The 18,026-nt window shown below is 43.4% G+C and overlaps 1 protein-coding gene across 7 annotated transcripts in view; it reads right to left on the bottom strand.

Annotated features, from left to right (window-relative positions):
- Positions 1-2,641: 2,641 nt before the first annotated feature.
- LOC137128652 (spectrin beta chain, non-erythrocytic 4-like) overlaps positions 2,642-18,026 on the bottom strand; it is a 67,324-nt gene continuing 51,939 nt past the window's right edge. For 5 of the 7 annotated variants that reach the window (XM_067507011.1, XM_067507013.1, XM_067507014.1 and 2 more), the window contains 17 exons: positions 17,795-18,019; positions 17,078-17,167; positions 16,659-16,937; positions 16,284-16,414; positions 15,623-15,827; positions 15,191-15,436; positions 14,866-15,000; positions 14,096-14,340; positions 13,312-13,450; positions 12,637-12,721; positions 12,324-12,520; positions 11,154-12,187; positions 10,889-10,949; positions 10,334-10,590; positions 7,682-7,852; positions 6,852-6,894; positions 2,642-6,642 (listed from right to left, as the gene is read on the bottom strand). In XM_067507011.1, the coding sequence (XP_067363112.1) occupies positions 6,337-6,642; positions 6,852-6,894; positions 7,682-7,852; positions 10,334-10,590; positions 10,889-10,949; positions 11,154-12,187; positions 12,324-12,520; positions 12,637-12,721; positions 13,312-13,450; positions 14,096-14,340; positions 14,866-15,000; positions 15,191-15,436; positions 15,623-15,827; positions 16,284-16,414; positions 16,659-16,937; positions 17,078-17,167; positions 17,795-18,019 (3,849 nt within the window). In that variant the 3' untranslated portion in view covers positions 2,642-6,336. Of the gene's footprint in view, positions 6,643-6,851; positions 6,895-7,681; positions 7,853-10,333; positions 10,591-10,888; positions 10,950-11,153; positions 12,188-12,323; positions 12,521-12,636; positions 12,747-13,311; positions 13,451-14,095; positions 14,341-14,865; positions 15,001-15,190; positions 15,437-15,622; positions 15,828-16,283; positions 16,415-16,658; positions 16,938-17,077; positions 17,168-17,794; positions 18,020-18,026 lie in introns of those variants that run through there. The other 2 variants (XM_067507012.1, XR_010914607.1) reach the window with 2 other exon arrangements.

Below are 18,026 nucleotides of genomic sequence, written 5' to 3'. Positions count from 1 at the left end.
CATTTTGAGTCCATTTTAAACATAATTGGCAGAACCAAAGAAAACGGAATAAGTACTTCACATTCTTTATTCTAGTTAAAATATTAATTACAGCCTCAAAAAATCAAAGCATCAATCCGATTGAGTTACCGATAAAGTATTTTAAATGTCATTAAACGTGATGCTGTTGTTACCATAAATGTACACGTCTCTATCTTCAGTAGAAATTGTGCTCAAAAATCCTGTTCTATAGAGGGGCTGTCGAAGCCTCCGTGTTCAGAACAGCTTTGATGGCTATGCCAAATACTCACTTCTGAAAGCTTTGACAGAGGTTCTCCCTTGTAGACCATCACAAAAGGTCAATAGGTTCTTACTTGAATGGTCTATTTTGTAACTTCCTTTCTTACTCTGATTTCCTAACAACCAATAGTTACAGAGCTGAGTGAGTCAAATAATTTCAACTCTCATGTTTGATTCCTGCAGGATCCATAACCATTTCTGTCCTATCTGTGATATGCTTCTGTAATATGTTGACGATAATATGACCGGACATGTTTTAAAATATAAAAAAACACTGCTTTGGAAAATGATGCGTTTTATATTTTGAATATTTCTCAGTAACATTTGCATCCTGTATACGTATTATACAGAATACACTATCTACACGAGTCTGGGCATCAGTGGGTTTGTTTAAAGTGCATCCCTTTAAGTATTCCAAATTAACATCAGCATTTAAGATTTTTTGAATTACATATTCCCATCTACAGAACTGCATGGCTGAACTTTTTTTTTGTCTGCTGTTTTTTTCTACAATAAGCCTTTTATGACATAAAATACATGAGCATTAAACTGGTCCTGACTTTGCAGTCCCCCGTCAGACTCCAGAGCTCACAAAAAGACACACACAAACATTATCTTTCAATATCACAATCTGCTTTTATCACTTTAAAGAAACTGCTGTACAGAGTGAAAGACTTGCAGTTGCTTCTGGTCATTTTGTACATTATTGGTTCATTCATTCACCTTTTCCCATGTTTGTGTGTACAGTGATTGTACAGTGGAGAGATGGGACATCAAGACATGCACAGCAGTACTGTAAGCGAGACTTTGTCATTCATGCAACCTCTTTTTCCTGTTGTGTGGTTCATTTTCAACCCGTCTTTCGGTACAAAGCAACAATCTCACTTCAACGAAGAATGCAAAACGTTAAAACAAAGTAAAGAACAAAAGCACTTTCCTGGAGTCACCAGGGTTAAACTTTTTCTTTTCTTTCCCTTTTTTTTTTTTGTTTTTTTTTTTTTTTTACAGAAAATACTTGTGAGCAAACACTTGTTTACAAAATCAGGTGGCTGTAGGCAGGAGATATCCAGATAGCCAGTGGTGCGCCAGGGTCACGGGAGGAAACTATGGCAGCAAAATATTCTGTATTTAATTGCCAACAGCAGATTATGCACAACTGTATAACTGCAGCTGGAATAACATCTGGGAATGTGTATATCCTGCAACTTTTTAAATAAAAGTTGATGTCAGAACTTGTCCTAGATGATTTTGTTTAGATTGTCTAAATCTTGCAGGACTAAACTAAACCCCCTAAAAAGCAAAAGATTTGCTGCAAATTGCTTGCGAAGATTATTTTGAGCAGATCTTTGTAAAGAGTTGTTAAAATGATCTAAATACGATTAATCCTAATCTGCAGCAGGTGTCAAAATGTGTAGAACAGAAATGCTAATAGATTAGCTTCATATAAAATATTTTCTTTGTTTTAAATAGGACAGGAGCATTTCTGTTTCTGTTTGAAGATTTGTGTTCATGGATTTCGAAATATTAACCCTTTAATAGTTAATCCATTTGTCTAAAATAGAAAAATAAATACATGTCCCTAGTAAGAGGTGGTTTAATTTACTAGCAATGATTGTCCTCAGAAACATATGATCAAACGCTAGTTTAACAAATTCAAAACGTACTAATATACATTGCATTCACTGTCTTTTGAGCCCTTTTTGCTGTTATTACACATTATATTACAGGCAGTGTCACAAACTATGTGAACAGTTTGTGGCATTTTCTTTGCTCCTGGAAACAAAAACAAATCATCAATAAAATGCTAAATGTAGAATGTGACGAGAGATAACAGAACCGCTGTCGTCCAATAGGTCAACATACATCAGGTCTGCAACTAAAAATTTACTACCAATTTAACTTATTATTTTAGCAATTAAATGGGTGGTAATTTAGTCCAAGTACAATAAGAAAACACTGAAAAATCGACATTGCATTAATACTACGTTTTGTTTCTCTAAAGGTTTTTTGTGGTGGACTTGGTCCGACGATGCTGCTGGGTCCCCGGCACCACTGACCATCAGGCCTCAACTCTGCAACAGCCCATTGTCCCTGTAGTGCAAAGAAGAAGTTGCATAAATTCTCAGGTCACTGCTACCAGGGACATCAAACCCCGAACACACACATATACTAATGCAAACTACTGAGTGGTTTTGGTGTCTTGATGTTAGTGGCTGAATGTAGCAGTTTCTCAAGTATAAAGATTTAAAAAGATCTTTTAAATCTGAAAGAATTTCTGATTTGTAGATTCATGTCCAGCTGAACCAAGATGAACCTCATCCAATCATTCCAACACGTAAATAAAACACCGACTATAAAAACGTTAATGATAAACCAAAAGATATTTTATTCGTCATTTCCTGTCGGCCGACTGACGGAGGCTGATGCGAACAGAACAGCAGACACACACAGGCAGGGCACCTGCATCCAAACTATTCAAATGTACATTTTTGTTGAACTAAATCTGAACATTTGTACGATAATCATCATGTTGCTTGTGTTGACACGTTCATATCTAGTTGTTGCTTCTGTCAACTGTGTGAAGTGTGTCAGTTTAATACGTAGTTTGGAGACTCACCTCAGCTCATTTCATTCTGACTGTGCATTGTCCAACATGCATGTGAATGGTTGCGTTGTTCTGACATTCACACCCAATTTAAATGCAAGAAGTGTGTCGTAAGAATGAGATAAATTTCTCAAGATGATGAACAACGCGAACTAAGCCGAACTGAGAAGTTCACGTCTTGATGGGAATAATATCCAACCAAAAACAACATGGCAGCCTGATGTGATAATACTGGCGGCTGATAACCTCAATCGTTCTCAGAAACAGAGAAAGTGATGAACATCAGCCTGGAGAGCAGATTTCTGAAAAATAAAAAACAGATAGTTAATTACTTTTTCAGGATTTGTGATGCTTTAAAGTTTAAAGTCCAAGTAAAACCAGCCTTTTATTGCAGTCAAAGGGACTTTTAAAATGTGCTGTCAATCGTTTTTCACAATATGAGACACAAATTCCGAACTACTTTTTTGTCTTTGGCTGCATGGCTCGGTCAGTAACACGCTGGCTGATACGAGAAGCACAGCAAAGGACGGGATGCTTTTTAAAAACACGCAGATGATGCTTGGTTCACAGTGGTACAAAAAGTAAAGCGCACATTAGTCAGTCATCATCTGCATGGAGGGAAGTTAACCAGACGTACACCAGTCGGCACAATCAGTCAATTATTATCCCTGAAGCCTTTTTACTTGAAAAACTGGCAACAGCTTGTTTATTGTAGTTGCAGTTGTTGGGGGTTTTGAACTCTCTGGGCCACCGTAGCACTGGTCTCTGTTGTCATTGGGGGTAAAACATCCACTGCAAGTGTGATTGTCACCAACCATCAAGTAGCTAAAGGAGTTTTCTGCCCCTTACCCTCCACTAATGACCCCACTTGATCACAGTTTTACTTTAAACAAGCAACACTACAGGGGGAGATTAAAGATGAAGACTAACGTGTCTCTGTGCTAAATAAAAGTCTGGTGAACTGCCCCTTACAGCTGCTTCCTTGGAGCTTTCTGACAAACTTTGTGGGAGCTGTTGGTCACTGCGACCATCTGCTGATAATAAGATGGTGAAACAGGATTTCTGATTTAACGGACTACGGTCTAAAACAATGATGGGATTACAGTAGATTGGTTGTTCATGTGTGTAGACTGAGACCTACCAGGATTCCCCCCAAATTCATGTACAAGTAGCAGGAATAATCATGAACCCAAATTATAAGTTGGGCCTGACAAGCAAAGGCCCAGGGCCCGAGAGGTAAGGGGGCTTCAGTCTGCGCCCAGGGGCCATTTTCTCATCATCCAGCAATGAACACAGGACATGTGATTCCCAGAGCATAGAGAGAGAGAGAGAGAGAGAGAGTGTGTGTGTGTGTGTGTGTGTGCTTTGTATCAAACATGCAGTTTAACATAAGGTGGACTTTAGCTGAAAGAATCAAGTGATAATTTTATTCAGTGCAGTGACACTGAAACAGTTTGCAATCTGACTGGATACTTCGACCAGGGAAGGGAAGCATCTTTAGTTCTCCTGCATCAAAACATTTAATAGTTAATTCGACTTTCATTTCACTTTTCCCCTGTCGTTTATGGCTTTGTGGTGAGCGTACGGTCAAATAAACACAAGCTGACGTGTGAATACAGAGCCAGATGAGTGATATCTCTCCAAGCAAGACATGCAATTTCACAAAGATTTCGAAAGTATTTGGCCAGACTGACATCCTGGCTCTCATCTGTGTGTGTCAGTCATTCCCCCTCCTCTAACTCAAGTCACAGTACAGTTGGATACACGTTACCTTTTACACTCTGTGACACGTTTATAACACTGACATTGGCACCTGCTAAAAATCTATACTTGCAGATTGGACGCGTCTGGAAGACTGAGGTGACGTTTCAGGGGACAAACATACCAAGACATGAAGAACACACCAACATAAATAACCTGAGAGCTACTGTATGGAGACCCTGGGAGCAGAGAGCAGCAGCAGCAGCAACACACATACACGTACAAACACAAAAGGATATTTTAAACTCTGTATAAAAACTGATGCAACATACTTGTGCGAATAACTTAAAGAGAATATCGAACAATTAGTTTGATGTTGTAAGAGAATAAGAAGAGTAGGTGGGGCCTGTTTTTCACCGGCTGGGGCCTCATTCATTAAAAACCTTGCCAGCTGCAGATTTGTGCTTTTGACAAAAGGCAGACGTGTAATTTATGAACGTTGATGCTAAACTCAGCCGGTAACAATGAATTTCACCAATTTTCTTAAAATATCAAAACGTACAGATAATTAAAATAAAAACTAATTATTTACAGTTTTTTTTAAAAATATGAATCAGAAGGAATGTTAAACTATTTTAATGAATGAGGCCCCAGGGAACCAGATGCTTTCGTCCTGACCACTGATCTAATCTTTATGAGTCAGACTCAAGTCTGTAGTGACCCAGTGGTCCTGTAGTCTTTAGTTTCACTGTAGAAAACCTGGAGACTTGTCTGACCTGCAGAAATCTTCATGCTTAATTGATCAAAAAATAGGGAAGTGCCTCCGTTTTTGCTTCCCTAGGGAGATTTTCTACTTCAAATTTAAGACTCCAAGCAAATGTCAGGGTTTTAATTTTCCTTAAAGTAAAGATTTCAAGCCTTAGAATGAATTTCTATTAATGTTTGAGCAAAACGTAAACATTTCTGTTGTCCTCTCATTTTGCCCCTCTACTCCTCTCTCGCCTTAAATCGTCGGCTTTCCCCCCCATCATGAGCTGTTCTTCAGTACCAATTCCTCTGTGCTGAGTTCGGATGGATGTGGGGTTTAGTGCGTAAAACCTGCTTCATGGTTTTTTTATGGAAAGATGGGACAAACAGTTAACGGAACATTTCTCTAAAATATTTTGGCATAATTTCATTCTCTTTCAATTTCCAAGGAGTAATAAGACATAGTGTAGGATGTCTTGACTTACAGACAAACAGATAGATACAGTAAATAGGATGAACAGACGAGAAATACATACAGATACAGCTCTTCTCATTAGAAAAAAACAAACATGGAACAGTATGAGCTACATTTTATCACACGATCATCAGTAACAGCATTTCAGTTGACGTGCCCCGCCTCTCTCTCTCTCGAGTGTTAATGCCGCCCGGGTTCAGAAGGAAAAAAACTCCACCCTCTGCAGCTCTCTGAAATAGCCCGTGGGGGGCGTCAGCAGCTCTGCGTGTTCTCACAGAGACACAGAAAGAGAGAGAGAGAGAAAGATGTCTCCAGCTCCAGATACATCCTGCACGAGCGAGTCTGTGTCAATCTTTTATTCCTGTGTGTCACTGTTCATCCCAACACAACCTCTTTGTTGACAGTGTTGGAGGCAGAGAGAAGGAGGAGGGGGGACGGGGTGGGGGGACGGGGCCTTCACTACCAGTCTGCAGGCCCAGCTCCCATCTGGAGTTCATGCGCTTCCACCATGACCAATCTGTTGACCAGCTCATTTTCTCTTACCGGACTTTTCCGAGCGCTTGGCGTCCGACTTCCCACCCCGATCTGACCTCTCTGACCGTTCACCTCTCTCTCTCTCCTTCTCTCTCTCCTTTTCTTTCTCTGCCCGTTCGTGCCGCTCGACTCGGTCCGTGCGCTCTCCTCCTCGCTCGGACCTGTTGTCCACCTTGCTGCCGTCGCGGCGCGTGCCCTCGTCGGTGGATGAGGTAGTTGGTTGGGGCTGACCCCATTTGGCAATCTCCTCGTGCTCCGAAATACTGGTGGTGATGTTGGTCACCCACGCTTTGAGGTCATCCTGAGGGAGATGACATGAAACACTGTAACTGGTGTGTTATGAGCTTAAACACATTGTGTTTGTGGATACTTGTGACACAGATGAAGATCAGATCATATTTTATGACAACTGAAAATCCCTAATCCTTCAAAGAGTTTACATAGATTTCTTGCTACTGAAATTTCACAGTTGCAACTCCCAAATAATTTCAGATGAAGAAAAAGCCTCACCTCATCTTTTGCATGAAATAAAAACTCGCTGCCGTCCTTCGTTCTGTAACAAGAGGAGAAGAAAACTTTTTAAAGTGTCAGATCTGGCTCAAATCAGAATAGAAGTGGGCTTCAACAATTAAGTGTATCAATTCAAACACATGGTAGAGGTGTCTTTAAGTCAAGACCAAGAAATCAGTGCAGAATTGAGGTGACACTTTGGATAAGATGTGAAATGAATATCAAACACCATTTCTACTTGTCCTGAGCAAGTCCTGGGTGTGTATTGAAGAATCTTTGCAGCTAAAGTAAAACTGATCAAATTCTGATCTTTTCTTTACTGAACGTGCTTTGTCCATCTCGAAGTCCTTCAAATGTCCTTCAAAGCTTGATCCACAGTGAGGGATTGTGTTGCAGTAGGACGGGGGAACACTGGGATACTAATTTGCATGGATATTGTATATAATTTGAAGATGTCCGCTGGTAGTAATATTTAAGAGACTACAGAAAGTTCTGAGAAAGGTGGAATGTTTGCAAAAGTTACTGCTAAAGTCTGTGCAAGGCTAGTCCCTCATGTTCTGCATGAAAACGGCTAAAACGGCTTCTGCACTGATGCATCGCACTATTGTTCTTCAAAAGTTGCAGCATAATCAGTCATTTTAGAAATAGTCCTTGAAACTACAGTATTTATTCAGCCAAGAGTTACTTAAAATAAGACTTCATTGCAGATAAAAGAAGCTTGTAGTTGAGGGCTTTCTGAGGGCCCTCTTCATGTTCCTGCGTAATAACGGGGAGAAGGGAGAAACATAGTGTGTTTACAAGTAGGACAAAATGGTAAAACAGCCTCTCACTTGAGTGTGAAGACATTCTTCTTCTTCTTGTAGCCGTTAGTGACGTCGCAGTGGCAGTGGGAGAGGTTGAGCAGTGGCTCGTTGTTGTAGGGCGTGGTGGTGTTCTTGGCGTCCTTGTAGAAACCCAGCTCCCCTTTGTTTAGCACACAGTACAGGTTGACCCATGACCTGCTGTGGTGTGGAAAGGTGGGAAAGGAAGAGGAAAGGGAGAGAGGAGGAGGAGGGGAAGTTGGTGGTTGGAGTGGGAGGGAGAGATGAGGGGAGTTAGGCAGAGCTGTAGAAGCATCCTCGCTAAGCTAACACCTCACTCACCTGACCAGAGCAGACAGGTAGGTAGGCATAATGGACCGGCGCCAAGAGGTGAGGAGGAAACACACTGCTGAACAAACATAGACCAACGCACACACAGACGGACGGAAAAGGTGGGGGATGGAGGGGTGCGGAGGGAGGCTACGTACAGTCTGTGGGTCTGTGTGGGGGGTTATACACGACTTACCTTGGAAGAGACGAGAGGAGCAGCCAGCAGCACCGAGGAGGGAAGCAGGCAAAACAGAGAGGAGTTTGGTTAAATGGCATTTTGGCAACAACACAAGTCAAAGTCTGCTCATGCTGTTTTTCCCTCTGTGAGTGTGTTGACATGCGCACACAGCATTCAAGTTAACCTCCCAATGTAGGTATTATTCGGAGCAAGCTGCCTGTGTGCAGCTTAATATCCTGATTTCAAACAGCAAATGTACTTAGCATGGAGAAGCCCAACAGTGCATGGGATCATGTTTGTAAGTTAAAGTGAAGGATCTTACGACATTATGATAAATAGATAAAGATGTTTCCTGGGATGGAGCATGTTTCAATGCTCCCACAAGGGGTCACAGTGTCAAAACGACTAAAAGTGAGGCCATCGTTTTGAGGTAGCTGTTCGTCTCGCTGGGTTTCACAAACAAGCAAACTACCTCCTTAGCCACGTTGGTGGACCAAGGCTTTTTATTTGTCAATTTATTTTTCTACTTGTGCTTCGTTTGAGCACTTATTTATAGCTGCTTTTTACCGTCCTTATTTAGTAGGACGATATACATTTTTCAGTAATTCTCAGACCAGTTTGATTAACTGATGTAAAATTCAAATTTCAAACTGACAAATGACAGTTGTGAGCCAGAGGCGAAAGTGAAATTACACCCAATTTTCCTGAATAATACCGGAATATTAGCGTGCACATAAACAGTGTCTCATCATTTAACGCACAGAGCGTGAATCTCAGTCCTGCCTCACAGACAATGCTCTCTTTCTCAGTATTGACTGAAGGAAAAGGCTCTTCTCCTCCAGTCAACAAAAGAGAACATATGAGGAGATTCACACTTGAAAGATTGAAGCCATTCAGGAAAATGCTTTACCTTCCCATGTACATAACAGGGCATGTACATACATTCATCCATTGGCTTGAGTGGTGGCATGAGTGGGATACATCCTTAGCCGAAAGATGACTTTATCTGTGCATTGACAGCCCAGCCACTAGAGGGCAGTGCAGAGAGGGAGAGACTTTGCCGTGTTTGTCTCTCCGAAGGAAGCAAGGTGGTCATCTGTGGAGGTCAAGGTGTGTGCGTGTGTGTGTGAGCGTGAGAGAGAACAGCCTCGACTACCATCACTCCCACAGCTGCATTCATCAGCCCTCCGGCTCAGGCAGCCACTGACGCTGGGCTTTAGTCTGTGGGCTTTTTGTTAGATCAGGAGGCATCGTAAGCATCATGCGTGATGTGTTTCGCATGCGGTGAGATTTCTGCGAGATTTAAAATATGTCTTCAAATTCTGATGCTGGCGATCAGAGATGACATACATCAAATACTCAAAAGCTACAGCCCGACACAGTATACGAGTATCTCCTAGTGCCATCATGTAGGGATTGTATTGATTATAATAAATTAATACAATAGTTCTTCATTAACTACTATCAGTTGTGGGGCACTGCCATCCCAATGTCTCTCAGGAGCCCAACATGTATTAAAGACATTGCTGAGAGAAGGCAAGAAAAAGAGATATTCAACCTTTCCATTCTACATCACGTTCACCTCAACAATGTGTCGACTACAGCAGTAATCAAATTTAAATGAATCCTTTTGCAGGATGGAGAAATTTCTACTGGTTTTATCTGGTGAAAAAAAAAAACAGGCAAAATTTTCATTATACAGTTACTTATATGTAAATACATGTTTACATGATACAGAAACTAAGGCTTAGCTGAGTATTGCCTTCATCATGTTGACCCACACGCTGGGGCCATGAGTCATGATCTAAGCTGCTGTCAATCATGCATCAGCATGGTGCATTAGCTTGGCTGCCCTAGCATGCTAAAGTCATGCCCCTGTCTTTGTGAAACCAGTAAACGGAAGGGGCACTAGTGTCACAAGAAACAGACATACAGCAGGTACAATGATGTGCTACGGCCACCAGTTTACTCCAGCATCAAAATGGCTAAGAGCAGAACTTATTTGATTTGATATTTGCTCTGATCATCTAAGAAGGTCAGCAGTAACTGTACCAAAGTACCAAATTAAAGTGTAGTGTCTGAGCGAGCACAAGTCTGATGACACAAGTGTCCATCTTCCTCCTCCATGACTTATTTGACATGTTAGTGTTATTATTACGACCCCGAACACCCACCTATTGGTGCTCTTCTTCAGAGTTTCGATGTCCAGCTTGCGGAAAAGGAAGCCCTCGTGGTGTGCGGTGTGTGCAGGAGGCTGTGGGACTGCAGGGCTGCTCTGGGCTGGAGCAGACCTGGACCGCCGCGTCGTCTCTCCTGGCTCTTTAGGTCGAGGTCGGCGGCGTGGCTTGGGTCTGTCCCGAGCTCGAGGTCGATCAGGACGGGAAGACTTTTCTGGCAACCCATTGGGCAGACGGGGCGCCTCCCCACGGGCCTGAGGGTGGGAAGACCATGTATAAATCCAGCTAATTCCTCATACGCACTGCCTTTAAAGACAATATCACTCTTACTGTAAAACGCTATGCTGCTGTTTAAAGCTTCTTGAGCCATTGTGAGGTTCAACCCAGTGCAGTAGACTCCACCAAGAAGTAAGGATCTCCTGATAAACTGACAGCAAACTCCTGAATTTTGTGCTGATCGGGGAAGTTTGTACCATTTTTAACTTCAAAAACCAAATCCCCAAAAAAGTAACACTGTCTAGAAAAATAATATTTAGATAAAAAGTACCACACCTGTGCTGCTTCTCTTTCTTGCAGCTGCTCTACAATTTCTGCCATAGTGGACCTCTTCTCTCTGTGGGAGAAATGCAAATGACACATGGTGGAACTGATATTAAAAGTAATAAATATGATTTTTTTTCCCCCGGTATTTTCTTCAGAGCTTAGGGCCACAAGGTTAGACAAACACTGCATATGCCATGCAACGTATTCCACAAGAGAGACAGTACCAAGTAGACACACACACACACACACACACACACACACACACACGTCTCACCCTCCTCCTGAGCGTCTGTCTGACTGCTCCCTCCCGGTGTCGTGCTCACTGGATTCTTGTCTCTCTAGCCGGTGTCGGTCCCTCTCTCTCCGCCGCCCCTCGTGGGCCCCGTGGCCTTCCTGCTCGCTGGACGTTTGTCTCTCCAGTGTCCGTCTCTCCCGTCGCTCTGCCTGTTCCCTCCATACTTCCGGAGGCAGCTCGTCCCTGCGGGCTTGGATCAGCTGCTCACTAGACAGTTGCCGTTCTATCCTGTGGTCCCTGTGATAGGTGTGCGTCTGGGCCTGGGGCTCGGCATGGCCCAGTGGGTCAGTCCTGGAGCCCCGGGGCCCCCTGGTGGGCTCGCTGTGCAGACGCTCCCGGCTGGGCTCTTGGAGCACTACCTCGGCCATCACCGCAACCTCTGGTTTCTCTTTTCCTATGTCTTCCATCATCATTTCTCTTTCCCTCCCCCTCTCCCTCACTCTCTCCAGTCGGCTGGCAACTAACAGCGGCGTCACGGCATCATCCAGGTGTTTGATTTTGGGTTGTCGTAGATAAGAGGATGATTTCTCCTCCAGTCCCCTCACTGCCTGTGGTGGCTGGAGGTGACTCATTGCCTTTGTGGCCTGGTCTTTTGCTGAGCTTGCACTTTCTCGTGCCCGATTGGCTGAGATTAGCATTGCCGCTGTAGCAACAGACGCGACTGAGGAAGGTGCAGGCTGGCTGAAACCTGCAGATACACCCACTTCGCTGCCATGTCGGGCCTCCAGGGTGTGGCGGTAGCTGGAGTCGTTCATCACTGAGGTGTAGTTTGCGGCTGTAGACCCCAGCCGGCGGATCACAAAAGAAGGAGAGGGTGTAGGGGTGGCAGGTGATGGTGAGGGTGGGGTGCTGGCCTCATTCTGTTCATAGATGGTTTGCCTCATAACAGGGGAGATTGGGAGCCGCGGTAGGTTGGACGGACTTAGTGAGGCATCTTGAGGGTCCAAGAAAACTTTGCGACCCAGCAGAGGGGTTGGGGGTAGTTTACTTTGCTCTGCTTTCAACTTTTCTACCTACAAACACAAAACAGACCCAACTTTAAAACATGTTTTAAACATGTTTCCATGAAACAGAGTACTTTAGAACTAAAAGCTGAGTTTTCTCAGGGATAAACTCTCTTTACTAGCCAGGACAGGATGCTGATATTACCGTGGTGAGTCGTCGCAGTGAGCTGAATCGTTCCTCCCAAGTGGCGGCTGCTTTGCGAAAGGCTTCGTGTCGGCGAATCAGCTGCTCCACCTCATCGACGCTCTCGCCCAGCTCATTGCTGTTAATGAACGGCTCCTGAGCAGTCAGCCATGCCTCCGCCACCACCGCCTCCTGGGCAAACTGGTGTACCTCCAACGCTGAGGGGAGGAGGGGAGACACCAAAATAACTTCTAACAGGAAAAACACTTCTCTTCTGTTCTGACTGAACATTGTGCATTTATGTGTGTGTGTATGTGTGTGTGTGCATACTCACATTGCTGTAGGACTTCCCAGTGCTTGTCCCACTTCTCAGATAGCTCATGTTGCTTAGCAACCACCCCGTCCAGCTTCTCCTTGATCTGAGAATTAGACTCAAAAATAGTGCTAGAATAACCACGTACAGAATATGTATATAGAATATTGTGTACATTTTTCAATATGGTGCAAATGTTTAGTCCCTGTGAGTCTGCAACTCCGATTAGCTTGTTTGTGCTTCATTGTCCAAAAACGATTAAAAACCCATCACTCTACTGGGTGATATGTTCCCAGACTTGTAGTTGAGATAAACTGTTGTGAAAATCCTGAAAAAAATATTCTCCCAAATCCTCTAAATGATTCTAACTGACTTTACAATCACAATTAGTCATTAAGACATTTTTATCCAAAGCGACTTAGAATTTAGTAACAGACATTAGGAACAACTTTGGGGTTACCCAGTGTCTCACCCAGGGACACTTCAACATGTAGTCAGGAGGACCAGGAATCAAACCACTGACCCTGTGGTTCTTGGACGCCTGCTCTACAAACTGAGCTGCAGCTGACTCTGTTGACAACTCTTTTTTAAAAACTACAGCACATAAGACACATTCATCCAATCTTGCCAATCAATCAATCAGTCTGATCAGTGCGTATTCTATTCTTTTCTAATGTTTCTAATATTTCATCTCACCTCTTCTGCTGCAGGGTTTCTAGCAGCCAGCAGGGTCTTTCCCATCTCGATACACTCCAGGATGCTCTCTGCGCGAGCCTCCACCTCGTTCTTCAGACTCTGGTGATAATTCATCAGCACCTCTACTGAGGACACATCCCTGCAGGAACCACAGAGCACAGACACAATTTGCTCACTGCTACATAAACACTGACACGGTGCATATTTTGCCACTGGCTGCCACACTGTAACCCGTTAAGACTCACCACACCAGAATGAAATGTCTGTATTGCATTTTTGAAATAAATATATGAATCATCCCAATGTAACGTAGGATACAGTCATTTAGGACAATGTAAAGAGAAACAGATGTGCTACAGAGATATTTGGACATCATTCTTCTGAGAGAAACGGCTAATTAAATCTTTAGAATTAATTAGGGTTATAAGGACTTATATTCGTAAGCAGAACATCACTTCTTTTTCTAACAGGATGGGTTGATATTAACTGATTTTACATAGAGAATGTAGTTTAGTTAAGTTTAAATAAAATCATGGTCCAGCTTGCAGAGAACATTGTACAAGCTGGACATTAAATACATCAGCTGTTGGCATAGAGGTTAAAATACTTAGGCCCTAATTTGGAGTGAGAATTTTAAAATTGTAAAATCAAAAAACACTTCAAATTATCGCTTCCAAATAACTGGTTATCTGCTGGTAACTGTATTGAATATGATTTACTAATAACAGTCAGTGTACGTATTGTACTTGGGAATCTGTTTTTACTGCTCACGCAGTGAAGATACCTGGGCTTCTCTCCTGTGTCTATCTGACAGATGATCGATTCCATCCACATGATCTGATCTCGGACCATGCTGAAGAACCTCAGCTTGTCTGTCTCTGTGGTGATCTGCACTCGACAATCCTCGCAGGAAGTCAGCAGCTCTTTCCAGGACTGCATCACTTCGTTTTCGCGGCATGCGATGGCTTCGGCTTTCTCACCAGCGTACACCGTCCTCAGCTGAGCTGCACTCTCCTGCAGCTGACGCACCTGGAGGAGAAAGACACAGAAATTAAAAAAATGGAAGGACTTTAGTTTTCGAATGACGCACTAAACACAGCTGCCCTGACAGCTGTTACGGGCTGTCACTGACACAGAGCAGCTGTGATGTTGCATCACACTTCACTATGATGAACCACAGTTTCTCTTTTGCAGGTGCATGACATTAAGCAAAATTAAATGCAGAGTAAGAAGGTAGTTTTGCCATGAAAAGTCACAAATATATGGAAAAAATTTTACTGTTAGTCTACTGTATATGCAGTTGAACGTACAGTTTTAAAATAATAACACATTAATCTTGCATACAAGTTCCTTCCTACCTAACAAATATAGAACACATGCAGAATACAACAAAGTATATGAGAAGGGTTTCGTAAATCACAATTCTGGATTGTCTGAAAAGACAAAAAAACAAACTGGCAAGCAAATATGAAATAACATCAAATAAACCTTGGAAATCCCGTGGATTGTTTATTAGGATGATCATTTCTTCTTGTGAGTGTTTTTAATCTATACCTGTGTGACTAGCAGCTGTATGTCCTGTTCGAAGCTGTGCAGGAGTCTCTGCAGGGTGCTGGTGTTGGCAGTGCTGCTCTGCCGAGCCCGGACCTCTGGCAGTCTCCGGTGTTTGTCCTCAATCTGTGCTAAAACCTGAAAACAACGGAAGGAAAGTTATTTTCTACTTTTAATTTACATTTTGTTTTCTTTGTCTTTTCGAGATTTTTCAAGCCTTTTCCCTGTGGCTGCACGGGTTTCCTCCGGTTTCCTCCCACAATCCCAAGACATGGCCTTTTCTGTATCCGCCCCCCCCCACCTCAGTTTCATTCTTCAGATACCTTACCTCTCTACAGTCAGAGAAGAACTTGTGCAGCTGGTGTGAGGCGGCGAGCATCTGAGCCCGTGTCTCCATGAGCTCCAGCAGGTCGGCCCAGGCCTCGTTTACCCCGTCCTTCCATTCTGCTATGATGGCAGCCTCTGAGTGGCCGTAGTCAATGAGCTCATCCACCATCTGGTTGACGGCCGTCACTCGTTTCTGCCCCACGTTGCCCGTCTCTGATGCAAACTCTGTAAACTTCTCCTGCAGGACCTGAAGGTCAGAAAGAAACGGAAATTCAAGGACAACAGAACGAAAATCAGAACGAACATCTACTATTTCAGATAAGTTCTTTATTACAGAACTTTTTGGGGAAGCGTCGTAAGTGGACATCATAAATGTCCTATAAATTATGTGACCTATAAAACATTATGAATAATACACTGTCAATACACTTACTGTGACATGCTCAAAGTCTTGACCCAGTTCGGGTGAACTGGCAACCATCTCCCTCTGAGCGATCCACTGCTCCAGCTCGTCCACCTCCCTGTTGAGCTGGTAGAGCCAGTACTGCTGCTCCAGACGGCTCTTCCTCTCCTCGACCAGATCCTTCAAAGACACGTAGAGACGGTCGATCTGCGACTGACGCTTGCTGATCTTCTCGCTGCGTAACAGAAAGGAGAAAGTGTGTCAGGTCAAAGGCCAAAAGATACAAAAATATATCTCTACTGGTCTTGGACCGGCACTGCACAGCTGGGGGAGGGGAATGGGCTATTAGGAGTTCAGTGTCTTGCCTAGAGAAGCTTGGACATATAGCCGGGACCGGGGATCGAACATCGGAACCAGGGTCCGTGGACGATACATAAATATATATTTTTTTAAAAACAGGACACTGGCAGGCAAAGGAGGTAGCAGCTGTTTAACTTGAAACCAACACAGACAATCACAATTTAATTTATTAATAATTAGAAACATCAATAAAGTTAATATTTACATTAGTAAGTGTAACAATTGCCTTTATATTTCATTTTCCAAAGCTGAGAGGTTTCCCGATTTACTATTCAGTGGAGAGAGAATTTCTCTGTTACTTTGTGTGGTTGGTCTGTGTTTACATTCTCACCATTCTGGATGTCCCATCTCCAGCAGCTGTCGACACTGCTGTGACAGCAGGCCGATGGTCTCAGCGTAGTCCTCAATGGTCTGCTCCAGGACCAAGTGTTTCTTCAGGAGCTGCAGCGTGCTCGGCTCATCCTGGTGGGAGGAGGAAATGGTTCACAAATAGACACACACAAGTTTTACGCGAGTTACGCTCAGTGTGGGGTCTAACAAAAAAGATCTTAGAATATATTAATGTTTGAACCATTCCCAGAAATGTCTAATGACTAAGAGATTATGGGGAAATGATTCCCTAATGACAGCAGATGAAAGAAATCACTCATGATTTCTGCTTTCTTTACTGAAATGGCCAGCGTGTTTCAGAAAAACACATTCGCACCTTTCCCTTCTCCTCGTTCATCATGTGCAGCTCCTGCTCACTCAGCCAGGCCTCCACCTCGGTCGTGTCGAAGAAGTACTGCTGTGCCTGGTACATGGCATCCAGGACCAGCTGCCTCCTCTCCGTCTCAGTCCAGAGCAGAGTCCACAGCTGGGCCAGCTGATCGTGGCCGGACCTGATGCAGTCGACCTCAGGGCTTCGTATGGAGGAGATGATAGCCGCTCTCTCCAGGACATCCTCTATTCTGCTCCTGTGGCCCTGTAGCTCCCTCTGAAGTGTCTGGAGGAGAACAGGAAAGAAGATGTAACAGCAAGATAAATTAGGATTTATGGTTTTTATGTTTGTCGGTCACCAGATGTCACTTTGCTTATACACTGTATTAGTTAAAGGCTGTGTTGAGACTACTCTGAACTTCTTACCTGATTCTTCTTCATGAGCTGCAGGACAGCCTGCAAAGTGGAACCATGCTCCTGACATGTGGCCATTGGGAGGCGCTCCTGGACCCACAACTACAACCATAACCACAAAACATATAAAGAACAGGGGAAACATTATAGGAAAAAACTTAATAAAAGAAGAGGGAAACATAATGACTAGATGCTTCCACACAGATGTACTGTACTTTACAACTATACATGTCATGTATAAAAATGCTGCACAGGCCCAGTCGATGGTGGGAGGAAAGGCTAATGTGACTTTGAAATAGGGTTTAATTGTTGGCAGACATATGACAAGAGCTTCAGTCACAAATATTGGTGGACAGAAATCAGTAAAGGATCAGAAATTCTTAAAATTTAATCTGTATATTTTATGACCTCATGCATTTGACTAAAGAGAAACGAAAGAACGACACCTCCCCATGTGACTGAGAATGTAAATGGAGAATGTGATCAGAATATGTCAGCAACAGCAGTTCACTGACACTTACATAGAGGGGGATATTCTAGCAGTGTTACCTAAACCCCTCACTACAATGATAAATATACATTTAAGGTTTGAATGGTTCAGAGATATATCCACATAATACATTATACTGTAACCCAAAATATAGTTATCATTTGTACATTCTGCAAATGTAACATGATGTATTGTGAAAATATTATAACACAATAACATTGTAGTAGAGTCTGACTCACAATCTCATCCTCCAGGTCTCTTCCGACTTGGTGGACTTCCTTAGCTGCCAGCAGGATGCGTCGTCTCTCCTTCAGTGGCTCGATCAGACGCACCATCCTGGCCTCTACGGCCGCCTGTCGCTCTGCAACCGTCTCCTTGATCTGCGTCTGCTGTGGGATGGAGGCCGCCTGCACCTGGAGCTGCCCCACCTCCTTATACCACTTCTCGATCTGGGTCTCCATGGTCTGAAGC

Source organism: Channa argus, chromosome 6 (genome assembly GCF_033026475.1).
Source record: "Channa argus isolate prfri chromosome 6, Channa argus male v1.0, whole genome shotgun sequence".
Lineage (NCBI taxonomy): Eukaryota > Metazoa > Chordata > Actinopteri > Anabantiformes > Channidae > Channa > Channa argus.
This window is presented reverse-complemented; position numbering and strand designations above follow the sequence as displayed.